At 45.6% G+C, this 15,570-nt stretch overlaps 2 protein-coding genes across 2 annotated transcripts in view; one reads left to right on the top strand and one right to left on the bottom strand.

Annotated features, from left to right (window-relative positions):
- Positions 1-15,570, top strand: part of NTAQ1 (N-terminal glutamine amidase 1) — a 130,255-nt gene that overhangs the window by 80,507 nt on the left and 34,178 nt on the right. The gene's annotated exons all lie outside the window — the stretch shown is intronic.
- FBXO32 (F-box protein 32) overlaps positions 1-15,570 on the bottom strand; it is a 29,879-nt gene that overhangs the window by 11,297 nt on the left and 3,012 nt on the right. The window contains exons 2-4 of the mRNA XM_044244993.1: positions 12,490-12,602; positions 11,558-11,607; positions 10,274-10,366 (exon numbers count right to left, since the gene is read on the bottom strand). Coding sequence (XP_044100928.1) covers positions 10,274-10,366; positions 11,558-11,607; positions 12,490-12,602 — 256 coding nt within the window. The remainder of the gene's footprint in view (positions 1-10,273; positions 10,367-11,557; positions 11,608-12,489; positions 12,603-15,570) is intronic.

Here is a 15,570-nt window from a genome sequence, read left to right as displayed (position 1 = left end):
ACCACCGGACTCAAGGCTGAGGGAACTACCAAAGTGACTTTCCAAAAATCGGGCTGCAGAGGAGAACTAAAACTTTTGGATCAAAGCCCTAAGCAATTCAAAGAACCTCTGCTTCCATTTGTTTAAAAACTTCTGTCCTCCTGAAGCCCCTTAGGAGCCTGTCAAACCACATATAGACTTCTAATTTCCTGAACATAATTTTACTCTAAGTAAAAACAAAACAAACCAAAAAACAAAAACAAAAACAAACCCCAACACCCCGAAACCTCTCCCGGCCTGGCTTCTGTATCTCTCACACACACTGGGAGAGGGAGCTGAGGCCAGGCTGAGGCTGGCTGGTTAGGATTCGTACTGGCGATCCAGCGCTGGAAGCCAGGAGCTGACCCAGGACCCACAAAGAAAGGCAAGAAGTCTGTCCATCTGTAGAGGCCACATCCACAGGCGGTGACCACACTGGATGACCTCTGCTTGTCTGGTTCAGCTCTGTCACCAACCAGCATGTGACAGGCAAGAGAGGAGTGACAAATGGCGCGGAGGGACCGGCCAGAACTTTCATTTATCTCCCGGACCAACAACAACCAGATTCAGAAGGCCAACCCAATGGTCTAATAATACCCGGCGCCTCACATGACCAGCATGAGGCAAGATGAAAGAAAACAAAAGCCCCGAGTCCCTCTCCGAAGGGCAGTTAGCTGTGAGATGTGACTCACCATTGGATGGGAGGAGGGCGGGCAGCTCTCTGCCTGAAATCCATCCAAAACCCAGCTTCCATGTGACTACCATCTCTTGAAGGCGTCAGTGTTAATCTTGTCTAAAAATGCACCAATCACAAGGACAGAAAACTCTCCAGGCTATGACTATGCATTTGAGGGAAAACAAAAAGCCCTTTCTGATTGAGATGATGTTTGACTAAGCAGAAGGAGGAATGCAGCAGCAAAAATTTCTCAACTGACAGCAGAAGGACACGTCAAGCACGCTGTGTTTTGCCCTATCTCAAGAGAAAAGTCCCTCCTTCCACCCCCAGGGAGTGGTGGGGTCGGGAGAAGAAACCATGGAGGAGACCCAGCTTCTCTAGCCGGGTGACCTTTACCACTCTCTCCCATTAGCAAGTGTTTTCTGAGTGTCCACTCTGCCCTAGCGCTGGTGACGTGGCTATGGCCGTAAAGACATGTGATGGCTAGACTCATGGCGTTTATGGTCTAGTCGCCGGTGTAAGTCAGTTAACCTCTCAAAACCCTAGTTACTTCATTTCAAAGATGGAAATAAAAAGACTACCCACTTCACACGATTGTTAGGAGAATTACAGAGATAAATATGTGAAAACCCACTCTAAATTCCAAATACAAGGCATTATTAAGATATTATTTTGTCCTCTTCCAGACCCGAGTCTTTTAGTGAAGTTTATAGCTGCTATCAAGGTTTAGTGAACTTTCTGTGAGGAGCCACATTGTAGATATTTTGGGCTTTGTGGGCCATATGCTCTTTGTCCCAAGTACTCACCTACTTAGCTCAGCAGTGGTAGAGCAAAAGCAGCCTTAGGCAGTATGTAAATGAGTAGATGTGGCTGTGTTCCAATAAAACTTTATTTACAAAAACAGGTGGAGGGCCAGACTTGGTCCTTGGGCCATAGTTTACCAACTTCTGATATATATCTATATCTATAATATATATAAATTTAATATATATCATAGATATATCATAAAATTTAAGAAATATCTGTGTGTGTGTGTGTGTGTGTGTGTGTATAAATAGAGTTTAGGAGGGTTTCAGAACTAAACTTCCTGCTTCAGTTCCCCCATCTGTAAAATATGCATAATAATAGCATCCACTTTAGAGTTGCAGTGAAGATCTGTGTTCATAAAACATTCACAACAGTGTCTGGTACAAAGAATATACTCATTATTATCATTAGCTTTTATCATAATGCAAGACTATTACTAGGTAAAATCACTGCTAAGGAGGGTATAGTCAATCAGTAAAGTACACCTGGTTTAAAGATCTTTAGAATCTCTATATTTCAGTTTTATTCATTGTCAACCAAATGCTTAAATGGTTTCAAATTTTAATATTCCTTTCTGTCATTTTTATTATGTTAGTGATACATTTAATAGCTCGCTATCTATTGGTGAGAATTAATGTTGCTGCATTTCACGTCTTGCATTGCATTTACCACGAGGTCTTATTTTGCTAACAGTAACGAGGGGTCACTACGTATCAGGGTCACTACGCATCAGCACTAAGAGCTTCACATGTATGATCTGACCTTGTTTAGTCTTCCACGGTGAGCCGAAGGGTTGGGTTCTCCACTTGATAAGAGAGGACACTGTGGCTCAGAGAAGTCAAGTACCTCAAGTCACACCAGCAGTAGTAAGTGGGAGACCCAGGACTCGTGCCCATTTGTGTCTTAACAGAGGATAAATACTTTGAGGACTTAAGGACTTCAGTTTTTCAGGGTCAATCAAACGGGTACCTAGGGCCAAACTTTAAAAGTAGTAGCAAGGTCACGTTTTGCGATGTTCTGGGAGACAAGAGTCTGGAAATTCCCTATTTATAGGACATCGTGACAGGTGATCAGCTTTTACCAGGAAGGGAGAAAAAATCCCCAGAAAGTGTTACTAACATGACTGGGACGGGGCAGTTGCTTTCGGTGAGCCACTTAGGTCTACTTTCCACGGAAGTAGAACTCTGCAGGCCCCGAATGGGCAGGTCGTTTTATGTAGATCTAGTGGTAAAAATGACAGAATTGATTCCTTTTACTTCTGAGAGCTGTGTGCCTAGGGGAGCAGGACTCTCTCTAGCTGTTTATTTATGAAAAGGACTTAGCCAACTGGATTCTTTGCCTCCGGCCACAAGAGAGCAGAGGAAAATGTCTTGTTGGGAAAAGCGGTTTCTTTTCTGCTGGGCAGATCTGAGCCCAGGTGCCAGTAATTTGCAGCCGTGTTTGCGGGGGGAGGGTCAAGAGGAGGAGGACAAGGGGCAGGTGGGCTCTCAGCCGCCGCCCCCCCAGCCCCGAATTCCACAGTATCTCTGCTGCGTGGGCAGCCTGGGTACCCGGCCCGATGTGCAGAGACTAGTTGTACCGTCCCAGGAAAGGTTCTGGGCTACCAGAGGAAGGGATGCTGGTCACTGCAGGCAGAAACCACATCCTGCCCTTCAGCTTTGGCTCATGCTGGTTTTGGAGACATTGAGTAGGAGAAAAACCACGTTGCAAGCAGTATCACATAGCAAACCTCGGGGCGGATCCCACCACGGTCTGAAGTGGTGTGTGGACCACGACTGGGCACAAGACAGACATCCCTCCTTCCTCACTTCGCTGCAGAAAGAGGTTTCCCCTCTCTTCTCTCCCCTTCATTTCATCAGAGCATTAGTACTTACAGAATACATGAGCTCCTGTCACTTCTCTGCCTGAAACCCTCAAGCCGCTCCCCTTTTCACATCCAGAAGAATCTAAACTCCTTTCCGTGACTGGCCTGTGCCCTTTCTCCAGTGTCACTCTGTACCACACTTCCTGGACCCATTCTGCTCTAGCTGCGCCCCCTGTCCTGGGTTCCCTGCACCGGCCGGCGCAGGACCCCCTCTCCCAGCCTCTGCCCTTGTCATGTCTTCCTGCGCTGGCTTCGACCCACGCCTCAGGCCTCAGTCCGGAGGTCACCTGCTCAGACCGTCCTCTCCGGGAACCGTCTGGTCTCCCTGTTCCATTTACACATCTCTGAAATGATCTTGTTTCCTCCTTCAAGGACGCTCTAATTGGGATCTGAGCCTCAAGACAGCAAGGCTTGTTTTGTTCCGACCCACTCTACCCCCAGTCTGGCACGTGGTAGGTGGGCGACTGATACCTGTTTTCTAATACATCTGTCTTGCAATCCATGCATGCTGTAGCTGCAAGAGACCTGGACAAGAGTTTACCCAAGTCCCGCCTCTCCAGATGAGGCAGATCACGGTCAATGGCAGATGGTCTGGACCGTGAAGCTGGGAGTCATACGGGATCTGGTCCCAGGCTGATGTTTCAGGAGTTAATTCACTTATGGTGCAGTCATATCCCGGACACCTTCCAGAGAGGCAAGCAGCCGAGATCTAGAGGGACACTGACCAGAAGCAGTAGCTGGCCTGCCCCCTTAAGACAAAACCACTTGGAGGTTAATCATAGGCTGGTGCTCAAAGTGTCCTCTGTCCTGCATAGAACATGGTTAAGAACAGAACTTATCTCTAAATTCTTCCATGTCCTAGGACAGTGCACCCTGACGTTTGAGCTGTAGGTCTGATGGAGAAGCATGCCTCTGGGCTATCAAAGGTAGGCCAGAGCTGCAGAAGCCTGTGGTTCTCACCACTCCGTACCAAAGCTGGGTGCCTCCAGGAAGCTTTTGGTCTTCTGGAAGAAATCCTTGGTTACGTCAGGCGCTGCCTCCTCTTGTACCAAGTGCCTTGTCCTTTCAAGACCCTTATTTATTCAGTGGACAACACAGATTAAAAACCTGGAAAGTTTTGTCCTGACTTTGAGCTTGAACACTGACAGGTTGGAAGAGGGAACATTTCAGCGGCATGAATAATCTTCAGGCACGTCAAATCGAGTAAATATTATTTGCAAGGGAAACATCTCTCTAACTGAGGGCGTTAAAATCCTAAGAAGGAGGGCCAAGTTTATACAAATTAATTGTATTCTCACTGGAGAGTAACTCGCCTGTCTTCTATCTGTCCCAGATATTTTTGAACTTGTAACGGCGCCCTGCTCCCCGCTGCAGCAGTCGGAGCGGCTCTGTTTGCCTCCATATTCCTGCTGCGACTGGGCTTCCCGTCTGCTCCAGCATCGTCCCCTCCGCCCTGGGTTTCCATGAGGCTGGATGTCACATCGCCCTCGGTCTCTGGTCCATCTGCGCTCCCCCCCTGTCCCGTCCCGTTCTTTCCCATCTCCAAGTTTCTGCTCCTGCCACTTGTGCCGCATAAGCCTACCATTTGCCTCTCTACCTCGCCGAGTCCTGGCCATCCTACAAGGAAGGAGGCTGGTTCTTCAGTCTCGGGTTCTACCTCTTCCAAGAAGCTGTCTCCAATATCCCCTTCAGCCACTCTCCTACACAGGACCAAAACCCCATTTGCATCTCAGTGGTGGAAACTTGTCCCCCCAGAGTAGCCCGGAAGCTCCTGACAAACGGGGGCCACGTGTTCACTGACTCTCAAGTGGCTTTGGCAATACTAGGTCAATGTTACAGGTTGCATCCAGAAATCCCTGTGTAGGAACGTGAAAGCAGTCACCGGGAGGAGCCAGTGATCTCTGGGGATCTAGCAGGAGGGAGCTGTCAACTCCTTGCTATTTGGAGAGTCTCCGTCAGTGGACCTGAGGGGACTTGCGGTCTTAGCTTACAGATATTGGGAAAAAAACCCTGTTTTACCCTGAACTGGAGCACTTAGAGTACAGCACCGAATGCTCTCAGGAACTTACCTCCTTGAATGGGAGAAAAGTCTGCTGATTGGTATTCAAAAGTCAGCTCACCTGTCTAATTTATGATATTACCCCATCCCCCGCGTAGTGAGTCCCTGACTTATCCTAGAAACTAGACTGACTTTTTTTTATAAAATCTATTTCTGGGCCTCTAGTGGGATAAGGTTTAGATTCGGAGCCCTTAAGAAAAAAATTTGATCCTGCGGTCTCCAAAGTGGGATGGGAGAGGAAAGCAGGCAGAAAAACCATAAAATATCAAGCTCTCCATTTCATCTTTAATCTCCCTTATTTCTATCATCTTTCTGTGTGTGTGTTTTCTAATGCCTGTAATCAGGACCCGACAGATGAGGATATTAATGGCAACAAGACATTCTCCTCGAGTTCTTACCATGTACCAGGCACTGCTGGAAAGGATTTAAATCAAGTTTTAATTCTCTGGGCAACATGACGGGGCAGATACCATTATTAGCACCTTTAATAGGTAGGTGAGTCACAGATGAATTTATGAACACACATATATGGGGAGTACATGCTGACATTGTTTGGGGTCAATGGTCCAAAATACCACTATGCTGGGCCCCTGGCCATCCCCCTCATTTTCACAGGTGCTCCCCACTTGTCTGGGCATACCCCCGTGCCTGTGAGTGTTTCCCACTTCTGTGGGTACCCAGACATTGCAGGATCTGTTATGCAAAGCCTGAATGCTTATTATGACAGAAAGCCAGGAATTCTTCTTTTTTAATGAACATATAATGGGAAACCCAGGAGGTCTAAGACACAGACTTTCTCTGGTAGCACTGGCAGCGGAATAATCCCCACCTTGGGCCCTCAAATGTTAATTCCCAATCATTTCTGCAAGTCACTTTCAAGTAGGCTCACATTGGCTCTGTTCTTTTGACTTTGCTGTGTCTGGGTGACAGGCCTCTTTCCCTCCATCCCAGCTTCTCTGTCCCAGGGGAAAAAGAACCCCTGGTTTTAAGACCCAGGTGGCAGGGGCCACCCTCCGCCCAAGGAAGGCGCTGGGTCGAGGGCAGTGCCAAATTAAACCAAGGTCACTGCGGCCGAGGAACCCGGTGAAGGGGCGGGGCTTGTCAGGCACATCACGACCCACCAAGGGGTTGGCAACAGCACGCCCTTAATTTAAGGCATTGGGTTTGAATTTGAGTCACAGTGCCATATTTCAGCCTTTTGTTGGCCAAACCGCCAGTCAACTTAAACTAAAACATGTTTTTGGAAGAGACTTTTAGGGGTGGTAGGAATGCAGTAACTTGCTGGAAACATTCAAATGATCTTAGGGTGGTAATGCAGAAAAGAAGTAAGAATGTGCCTGGGTTTCACTTGGGATGTTCTTTTTTTGCTGCAGAGGGCCAGAGAGTGGGGCTACAAGCGTTTGCTTACCCTTTTCTGATCTGCTAACACCTGTGGGTCAGTTCATTCCAGTCAGGAGGTGGCCCTCAGGGTTCTCCAGGACCTTGCTGGTCTGGAGGGGGCATCAAGAGCCAAAAGAGAGAGCGAGAGAGAGAGCGAGCGAGCTGGGAGACCAGGTCAGAGGTCATCCTGGCATTAAAGCATTAAAATCCTCTCCTCTTTTGAGCCTCCCTGTCTCTTGTTTGAAAACACTGCGTGCAAACTAGGGCATTTGGGCTCCCGGGAGTTTTTTGAGCTGGTTCTCAAACTTGAAAACACAGGGATCACTTGAAGGATAAATTTAAGAAGCAATGTGTGGGCATCACCTTCAGCTCATTAAATCGGATGCTTTAGAGGTGGGCGTCTGTAGACCAACAGGCTTTGCAGGCGATTCTAATGGACAGCCAGTTCAAATGAGAACCAGTGGGCCATCACAGGCTCACGTCAGAGAGCCAGGAGTCGGTGTGTGGTCTCCAAAACCCTCTCCCGGTTTACTGGAGACCTATTTCCCCTACTGGTCGCGCGCTGTGCCCTGACTGCGTTAATCAGCTCTCCCCTCCTCGTGGTGACCAAGTGCCAAGCCCACCACCAGCCCAGCCCCTGGAATCCTCGCCAGCTCCAAGCTGTGTTGGCCTTGAGGCACGGTGTAAACCAATTTTTTAAAACGACCTTTCATAAATGGGTAAGTTGTTGCCTCTAAAGGGTTTAAATCCTCTTTAAAACCCACAGTTAAAATTGTATTTAAGCCATCGGGCGTGTGTAGGGAAGAGGGTGAAGACAGTGAGAAGAACCTGAAACCTATTGAAATAAGGTACAGATGCTGTATGAAAACCTCTCCAGTTTATGTTAAAATTTTTGATTTTAAAAAAATTCCATAAAATTTTCATATTTACTGGTAAAAATGATGAAATCTTGCAATAGGGGTGTTAGCCATCTCTTTTATTTCCTCTGCATGGTCTGTTTCTGAAGATGACAGCCAGCATGAACACAACCCATTTTTTAAAAATGTACTTGGCTTTAAAGAAATTAAAAAAAAATTTTTTTAAAGGCTTTTGAAGCTGGTTCAGTCATTCACTGGAACTAAGGAGTCACTGTAGTACTGTATTAAGAAGCCATTAGGTAGAAGTAGTCCGATGCTGGGCGAGTGGGGAGGGGGCGGGGACATACTGGCAAGCTACTCTGCAAAGTTGGTTTAAGGATAAGAATATATGAGATGTGCATAAAGTTGCTTAGTAGAAAAGCCTCAAAATGCAGTGCCTATCATTAAAATGTTTTAAGCTCTTTATAAAAATAACATTATTTCTCAAATTATAGAGGACTTGAACAGGGAAGGGGAAAAAAAGATGGTTCTTTCCAAAATAGAAACATTTTTCCACTACCGCTGAACCTGACAACTTCGAAAGCATGTAGCAGTTTCTCTGACTTAAAGATTATTTACAGAAAAGTGCTCATAGTTTACAATTAGATACTATGAGATACAAGTTCTCTATCTTGGGTCTTTATCAAGTGCAAGATTTCCTTTTTTTTTTTTTCTTTTTTTTTTTTTTTAGGAGAAAAACATTTATCAGCTGGCCTAAAAAGGCGTATTAGGGAGAATTAATAATTTTGGTTAGTAGGTAGTAATAAATATTGTAGCTGACCCTGAATAACAGGTTCTGGTTTGCAGGGTATCTCCATAGAAAATACATTACTGAGTGGATAGCCACCCTGTGAGGTGGTTATAAATCCTTACAGAAGGGGCAGAGGAGGCTTAGGGAGGCTGAAATAGGCAGAAAGTAGGGCCTGAAATAGCTTGACTTCAGACCATTGTACTTTTCCATCCTCTGCTTACAGACAACCCACTGTACAGTGGAGAGTGTGGACTCTAAGACAGATTAGGTTTCCAATTCCAATTTTGTTGCTTACACAGCTCCGTAACCTTGAGCAGGTCATTTTACCTTGCAGTATTTCCATTTGTTTACACGGATCAGCAAAGTCCCTCCACTTTGTAGGGTTCATGGAAGGATAAAGGTGAATGTACAGAATTACACGGAAATAGATTTTGGCTATTGTAGTCTTGTCCCTTTGCTTTATTTCTTGGGAAAGGAAAAACAGGTAGGAAGGAGAACCATCTAAAACTGGACCGTTTTGCTGATCCGTTTGTAATTAAGACATCAGAACTGGGTGTCCTCCCCTGACACCTAGAACATGGAAACTATTCATATTCTTAGTAACAGAGTTTCCAGCTCTTGCTGGGCCTCTCTCCAGCCAGCCTGGGCCGGGTTGCAGGCCACAGTGATCTCCCTGGAGCGGCAGAGTCACACTGAATGACACGGACATTTCATCCAGAAGGTCTCTCATGTTCATCCCTTTTGGACGGCAATAAGGGCTCAGCTGAGAGCAGACAGACCTGCTCATGTGGTCACAGGCTCAGCTCAGAGCTTCTGACCTCCAAGGAGGCCTGGGTATCAGGTCCATTGGGACAGCCAGGCCTGTATCTGCCCAGATGACAGGTGAATGACCCGGGCCTCATGGGGGCTTGATGTCATCACTCTGGCTGAGCTGTCGCTATCATCTGACTCAGTGATCCAGCACGGAACAGCACAACCCAGGAGAAAGAATGAAAACCTAACCAATCAACACCCCTTGTGAGTAAATTCTCTCCTGCTTCTGAGCCTAAAACATCTGAGCCACGACCTCCCTGGTTGAAACACGGACAGAAATGAACCAGAGACCAAAGAACGGGGGAAGCAACAACAATGAATCAGTTAAAAAGAATCACGGACCTGAGGGGCATGGCTAGGCTCATGTGCTTTACTCCATTCATCACGAATATATTGCTAAAACTCATTAACCGCCCCCCCCCCCACAACATACGGTTTCAAATGGAAAGCAAGTGACCCAAACAGGTAGTTTCAAGCTTTGGTGAACACGAGACTGAATACGTCATCCCATGGGATGGAAGGGAGTCATGGGTAGGAAGCACTGGGGTGTTTGAACTCATCTGGTTTTGTAGCCTAAACCATGACTGCCTTGGGGTCACCTAGAGTCTGTTCAAGCAGGTCAGGGAGGAGGACAGTGAGAACAACCCGAGGAAGGAAGGTTTTTAAAACAAGCCGTGGTGTTGCTTTCTGCTGGATTTGCTCTGGCTCATGCTGCTGCCTGCACCGTGTCCCCATTTATCCGTGGGGGCTGGGAGTGGCTCACATGAGCATCATGGCCACTGCTGACTGTCAGAGCCAATCTCAGGAATGCCCTAATGGGACCCGCACAAGGACTTGAAGTCCATCTGGAGAGAAGGGGGTGGACAAGTTTGTTTTCTGCTTTCCTCAAAATTCCCAGCGTCCTAAGAAGCTATTTTGCTGGGGCAGGGGCGGGGGGTGGGGCAGATAATGACCTCAAGACAACCTGAAAAGACAATTCAGCCGAGACTCGCAATCTTCAGAGACTTACCCGTACGACGTAGTTAAACCTTCTGGAATCCAGAATGGCCGTTGAGAAGTCCAACCTGTTGAAAGCTTCCCCCAAAGTGCAATATCCATGGCGCTGGATGTGAAAATAGGGGGTGCAGAGGTCATTCTCCAGAACAGTCCTCCCCCCCGGACTCTACTGACAGGCTGGATGCCGGTCTTAGGTAACTTATGGCCACCTGTGGCTTTCCTGTGCCATGAGCAGCTCTTTCTGGGAATCCCCTGCGAGCCACAACAATGCGGGGTATAGCCAGCAGCTGCGTTAGCCAGTGACTCATGCGTTACACACCCCTCTTCAAGATTTGTACCATTTGAGCCCTTGCACAGACTTGAATGGGAAGATCATCAGTAGCTGCTTATCAAGGGAAGGTTGGGAGTTGGATGTATGATGGGTGACCCGATGCTAGCAGGTCACTGTAACATCTCCTGGGAGGGGAACTACACTTCCCAGGTTCAGCTCTCCCTGCTACCCTGCCTCGGATCTTTAGTGCTTTTCTCATTGTGATCATCAGAAGCATTTTTAAGGCTTCACAAGGCAGCCAAAGGAAGTTTTGCTCTTTTACCTGTGAATACACAAGGAACTGGGAGCAGAGAGCCCTGACTCCGTCCCAGCTCTGCTCCCGGTATCTGGGTGGTCGTGGGTAGGTCCCTGCTTCCCCCACCACCCCCAGCAGAGCCTCAAACAGGCAGGGATGTACATTTCACCAAAGTCCCTGACACTGAGAGAGATTCTATCATTCTACCAGACTGTGTTGTATCCTAGGTATTGGAGCAGATGCCCGTGCAGAGAGAAAATATACATAAGAGGGTTTTATAAAGTGTCATGCGAATGTACTTATTACCGTGTCTTGTCCCCTGCACACTCTTGTTAAAAACTTCTGCTGTGTTTGGACATGAGCCCTTCCAGGGCTAAACCTTAACAAAGTTGGAGTCTGAAGAGATCTCAGAACAAAAGAGAGGCACTGCTCTGGGGGAAAGGCCAGGACTTTATAACAATACATTTGAGATGGGTATATTAATCTTTATAAAGCATTTTACATAATTTCACCGAGTGATTAGGGAGTCTACGTAGCGACTTTTGCTTCTCACTCTCTCTGTAGCCCTAAACTCTGAAGGTCGGCTAGGTGACTGGCTGCCAGCCACCATCACCGGCACCCAGGACAACGGCCGTGACCTTAAGTAATATTCTTGCCTGGCTTCCCCTCTCTACTCTGTTGGGAGAGGCTGAAAGCCAAGCATATTCTTTAACAAACGGACGGATGCTCACCTCTTTAGTACTTCCTTTGTGAACATAGATCCATTTTTCTTGGTGGAAATCTACAGAGGCAATAAATAAATAAAGAATAAAAATTTTAAAAAATAAAAAAAAATAAATAAAAACAACCCCCCAGCTTTAAAATTTGCAGCATGCCCCAAATTTTAAACCTGTTTCTTTTTCACATATCCAATGTGTCAAACATTTTGACAAAAAAGACAGACTGTACGGATAATCTAAGAGATGCAAATGCCTGATTTCTGCAGCAGACTTGTACTGGTGTTACGGCCCACTTGGTCTGAAGCACTGTACATCTTTGATCATCGGACTTAGAGGACCAAAGCTCCAAATTGGGGGGAAAAAAAAAATCAAATATCCAAAGACAAGTTTGTTTTAAATGCCAAGCCTACAGCTTAGGCAAGGCCATAAAAAGTGGAAATAAAGCAGCTAACATGAGGAAATCATGTTGTCCAGGTGGCTTAAACGGAAGAGCTGTAATTCCCGCTTACTAATAGAAATTTACACTCTTATGTACGGCATTTTGAAATGTAATGGGATTTATGCAAGGAAAGAGGGAGAAACAGATCTATATCCCAAGCCTCAAAGCTCAGTGTCAAATAAAAGCACATGCTGGAACAGATTCAGCTGGCCCTATCCCTGTATCGTAACTAAATTAACTACGTCGGATATAAGTGACCAGCAGGAGAAAAACACCCCGACTACCCGCTGACTTATAAACAAGTCTATAAGGAACACACTCTTGCTTGTAACATGCACAGCCGGCTTTCGGACCACAGAGACCCCAGGGACCTCTGTCAATGTCACTGTCAACATTCAAGTAGACGTCTGACATTTGGGGTCTGATTTTCTTTCTCCCCCCTGCAAAGAACCCATCCTAGCGATCCTCAGACAGCCTTCTTCCAAGTTCAAAGCAAATGGCTTACACTGAGTTTTGGTTTTGCTATTCAGCATGTCCTTCTTTCTCTTCTTGGCTGCAACATCATAGTTCAGGCTGTTGAAAAGATTCTCCTTGTTGTAGACTTCCTTGTTGCAGTAACTAGGAATGACAGAGGAGGGGATGAGCTGGGACAGCGATCCTCCAGTAAGCGCTGTTTCTAAAAATAACTCGCTGGGTTATAAAACACAAACATACATCTTCTCCAACAAAACAATAACCCCCCACGAAAAGAACTCTGTGCAGGCACAGACCTCCCTCTTTGGGGGTGAAATATTCTCGCGTCTCTGTGAAGGCAGGGATGGGGGCTTCTGTGTCTTTTCAATTTCCAACAGTGCCTGCCATTGTGTCAAACACACAGCCCTGTACCCTTTAACCAAGGGCAATGCCGGGCACTACAATATTACTTTAAGCAAAAATGATGACTGCAGGGGGAGGAGGGAGAGGGAGGATTACTGGTGTCACTGTAGTCCCACAATGCCTGCATTTTGCAAAAGCACCCACCCTAAGCGGCTTTCTGAAAAAACATCTTTATGGAGATATAATTCACAGACCATACAATCCACCCATTGAAAGTGTGCCCAAGCGGCTTGTAACAAGCATGCTCTGTCATGCCTCTGAAACATGATCACATTTGCCCAAATCGGACTTACACCCTCCATTTCTAGGCCATGTTTTGTGTACAGTGCTAATTGTTTAGGTTTCATGTAATTCTGTGACTAACACTAGGCATCATGCTGTGGGGTGAAGACCTTGGGTCCTAAATGAAACCAGCTGAATTCACTGCTCATAAGTTTATAAGAGCTGAAAAGACAGAACTGCCCCCATCACAGGTCACTGAAGGACGCACAGGTTCACTTGGGGTCAGGTGCATATTTCCATCGGTAGGCTGAGTTCTAGGCTAGTACAAACCATGTAACTTTGCAGTGAGTCTCTGAAGAGTTTCTGCAGAAGGGATGCCAGAGAAATACTGAGGAATAGTGAGTAGCTCTTCTAAACCCCATGGGTATGGATGCAAGAGGCAGGATTTCTAATGCCCACTGAGAAACATAAATTAGGGCCTTTTTCTTCTATCACCAATATATCAGAGTCCTTTAATTTTCTGAGTCCCTTTGCTGAATTTAAAAGGGGATTTGCTTTAAATCTTCTGACATATGGCTATTGGGTAAAAGGAGGCACACCTGCACTTCTCCATTCCACGGACGTTATGTAAATAGTAAAAGAGAAAAGAGGGTTTAAAATAATTTCCAGTATCCTGTTGCTGAAATCAATCTCTCGGGTAGCACTTCTGTAAGTATCTTGCTACATAAATGCTTACATGTGACATCACCAACAATATTCTGGGCCCATGGGGAGGAGCTTGATGGATAATCATTTAAAAAAAAAAGATTTTATTAGTTTATTTGACAGACAGACATCACAAGTAGGCAGAGAGGCAGGCAGAGTTTGGGGTGGGGGAGAAGACTCCCTGCTGAGTAGAGAGCCCGATGAGGGGCTCGATCCCAGGACCCTGAGATCATGAACTGAGCCGAATAATCATTTGTTAATCTGCCCTATAAAGGTCATGTTTAATACCATTTACTGGGTTTCCTAAGAGCTATAGCCTTCTTCTTTTCATTGGGGCGAAAGAGGATATTTTTAAGTTTCACAGTGAGTCATTAAAGCCAACAAGAAATTTCTATCAAAGTTGAGGAGAAGGGAAACAGGGAAGGTCACATGACTGGTCCAGGATATACCAAAGCTGAGAACAGCTTTAGAAAGCAAAGGGAGAGCCTTTTGTGTGTAAAAAGGCCACATGAAGGCTTATTTTTAAAGAAAACATACTTCTGCACTCTGAACAAAAACTGAGAGCCTCAATTCCACCTGTAGAGAACCATAAAATAAATCAGCCTTATTCTCTTAATCCCACATTTGAGATTTAGCAGAAAATTTTCAGAGCCTGGACCATAGACTGTGACCATTCTCCAGAAATTTTAAATATTTATAGTTTCTCTGACTCTCTTCTAATTGAGAACATTACTCAAAGGAATTTGAGCACCTGCCTTCCTTACTGAAATGACAATAATCTGCCAAGTGATTCATTTTCAAAGTTAAGTTTAATCAGAATTTGACATCATTGAGGATGCTCTCCCACTGCTGAATGTAGATAAACTTCAACCAAAGACAAGGCCTGCACTTTTCTCTTGGTTTTTAGGTTTTGGACTCCAGAGGTAGGTCCTGGAAGGAAGGGCTAGGAGATTCATTTGTGTTGCCTGCTTATAGGTTTTCTGTCAAGCAATAATTTATTCAGTTAGAGGCTATTTTGAGAGTTCAATTTCATCCATTTCAAGGAAATTCAAAGCCAATGGAAAATTACAACTGAAAATTTTAACAAGAAAAGTCACCACCATTTAGGAACCATGACATTTAATTTTTTTTTTAAGCAAAACTATTTAAAGAGTCTACTTTCTTCATTAAATTCAATAATATCCACTAAAGTTGCTATTTTGTGGTCCGTTTTTACTAATCTTGATTTTTATAGACACAGGCCTAGAATAAGAAAAAAAGACCTGTCCCAGCCCTATACTGTCAACAGGCACATAACCAAGATACCGAAAAACAACCTTAGAAAAGGTGGAAAGATTTCAAAATTAAGACCATTTGGGCAGAGGGATTAAAAAGGGAGGAAAGGGAACAAAGAGGCCTATTTCTCATTTTGTTTGCATTAACAGGCCATCTAAGAAAGCCGTGCCTGCCCCAAAGGGCTTAGTTGTAGAGTAAGGCCTGTGAGATTTCTATGCTAATTTGCTCCCCTACATACCCAAACGGTCAAACTCCCTTGGCTAGCAGCCAGATTGTTCTGGTAAAACAAACAGCTTAATATACGAAGCTCACAGACCAGTGGCTTCCCGGCACACAGTAAGCCCTCATAAAAATCTGAACTATTATTTTTATCTCCTGCACTACTCATCCAGGGTACCAAGGTAAACTTCCTGCTTCCTGGTTCAGCCTCAGCTATCCTGGAAAGCAACACGGGAGTTTTCAGTGCAGAATTGGAGACTTGGAGAAGTGGGCCTGAGGCTCTCACATC

Source organism: Neovison vison, chromosome 4 (genome assembly GCF_020171115.1).
Source record: "Neovison vison isolate M4711 chromosome 4, ASM_NN_V1, whole genome shotgun sequence".
Classification (NCBI taxonomy): Eukaryota; Metazoa; Chordata; class Mammalia; order Carnivora; family Mustelidae; genus Neogale; species Neogale vison.
The sequence above is the reverse complement of the archived record's forward strand: the minus strand, read 5'-3'. Positions and strand labels throughout refer to the sequence as shown.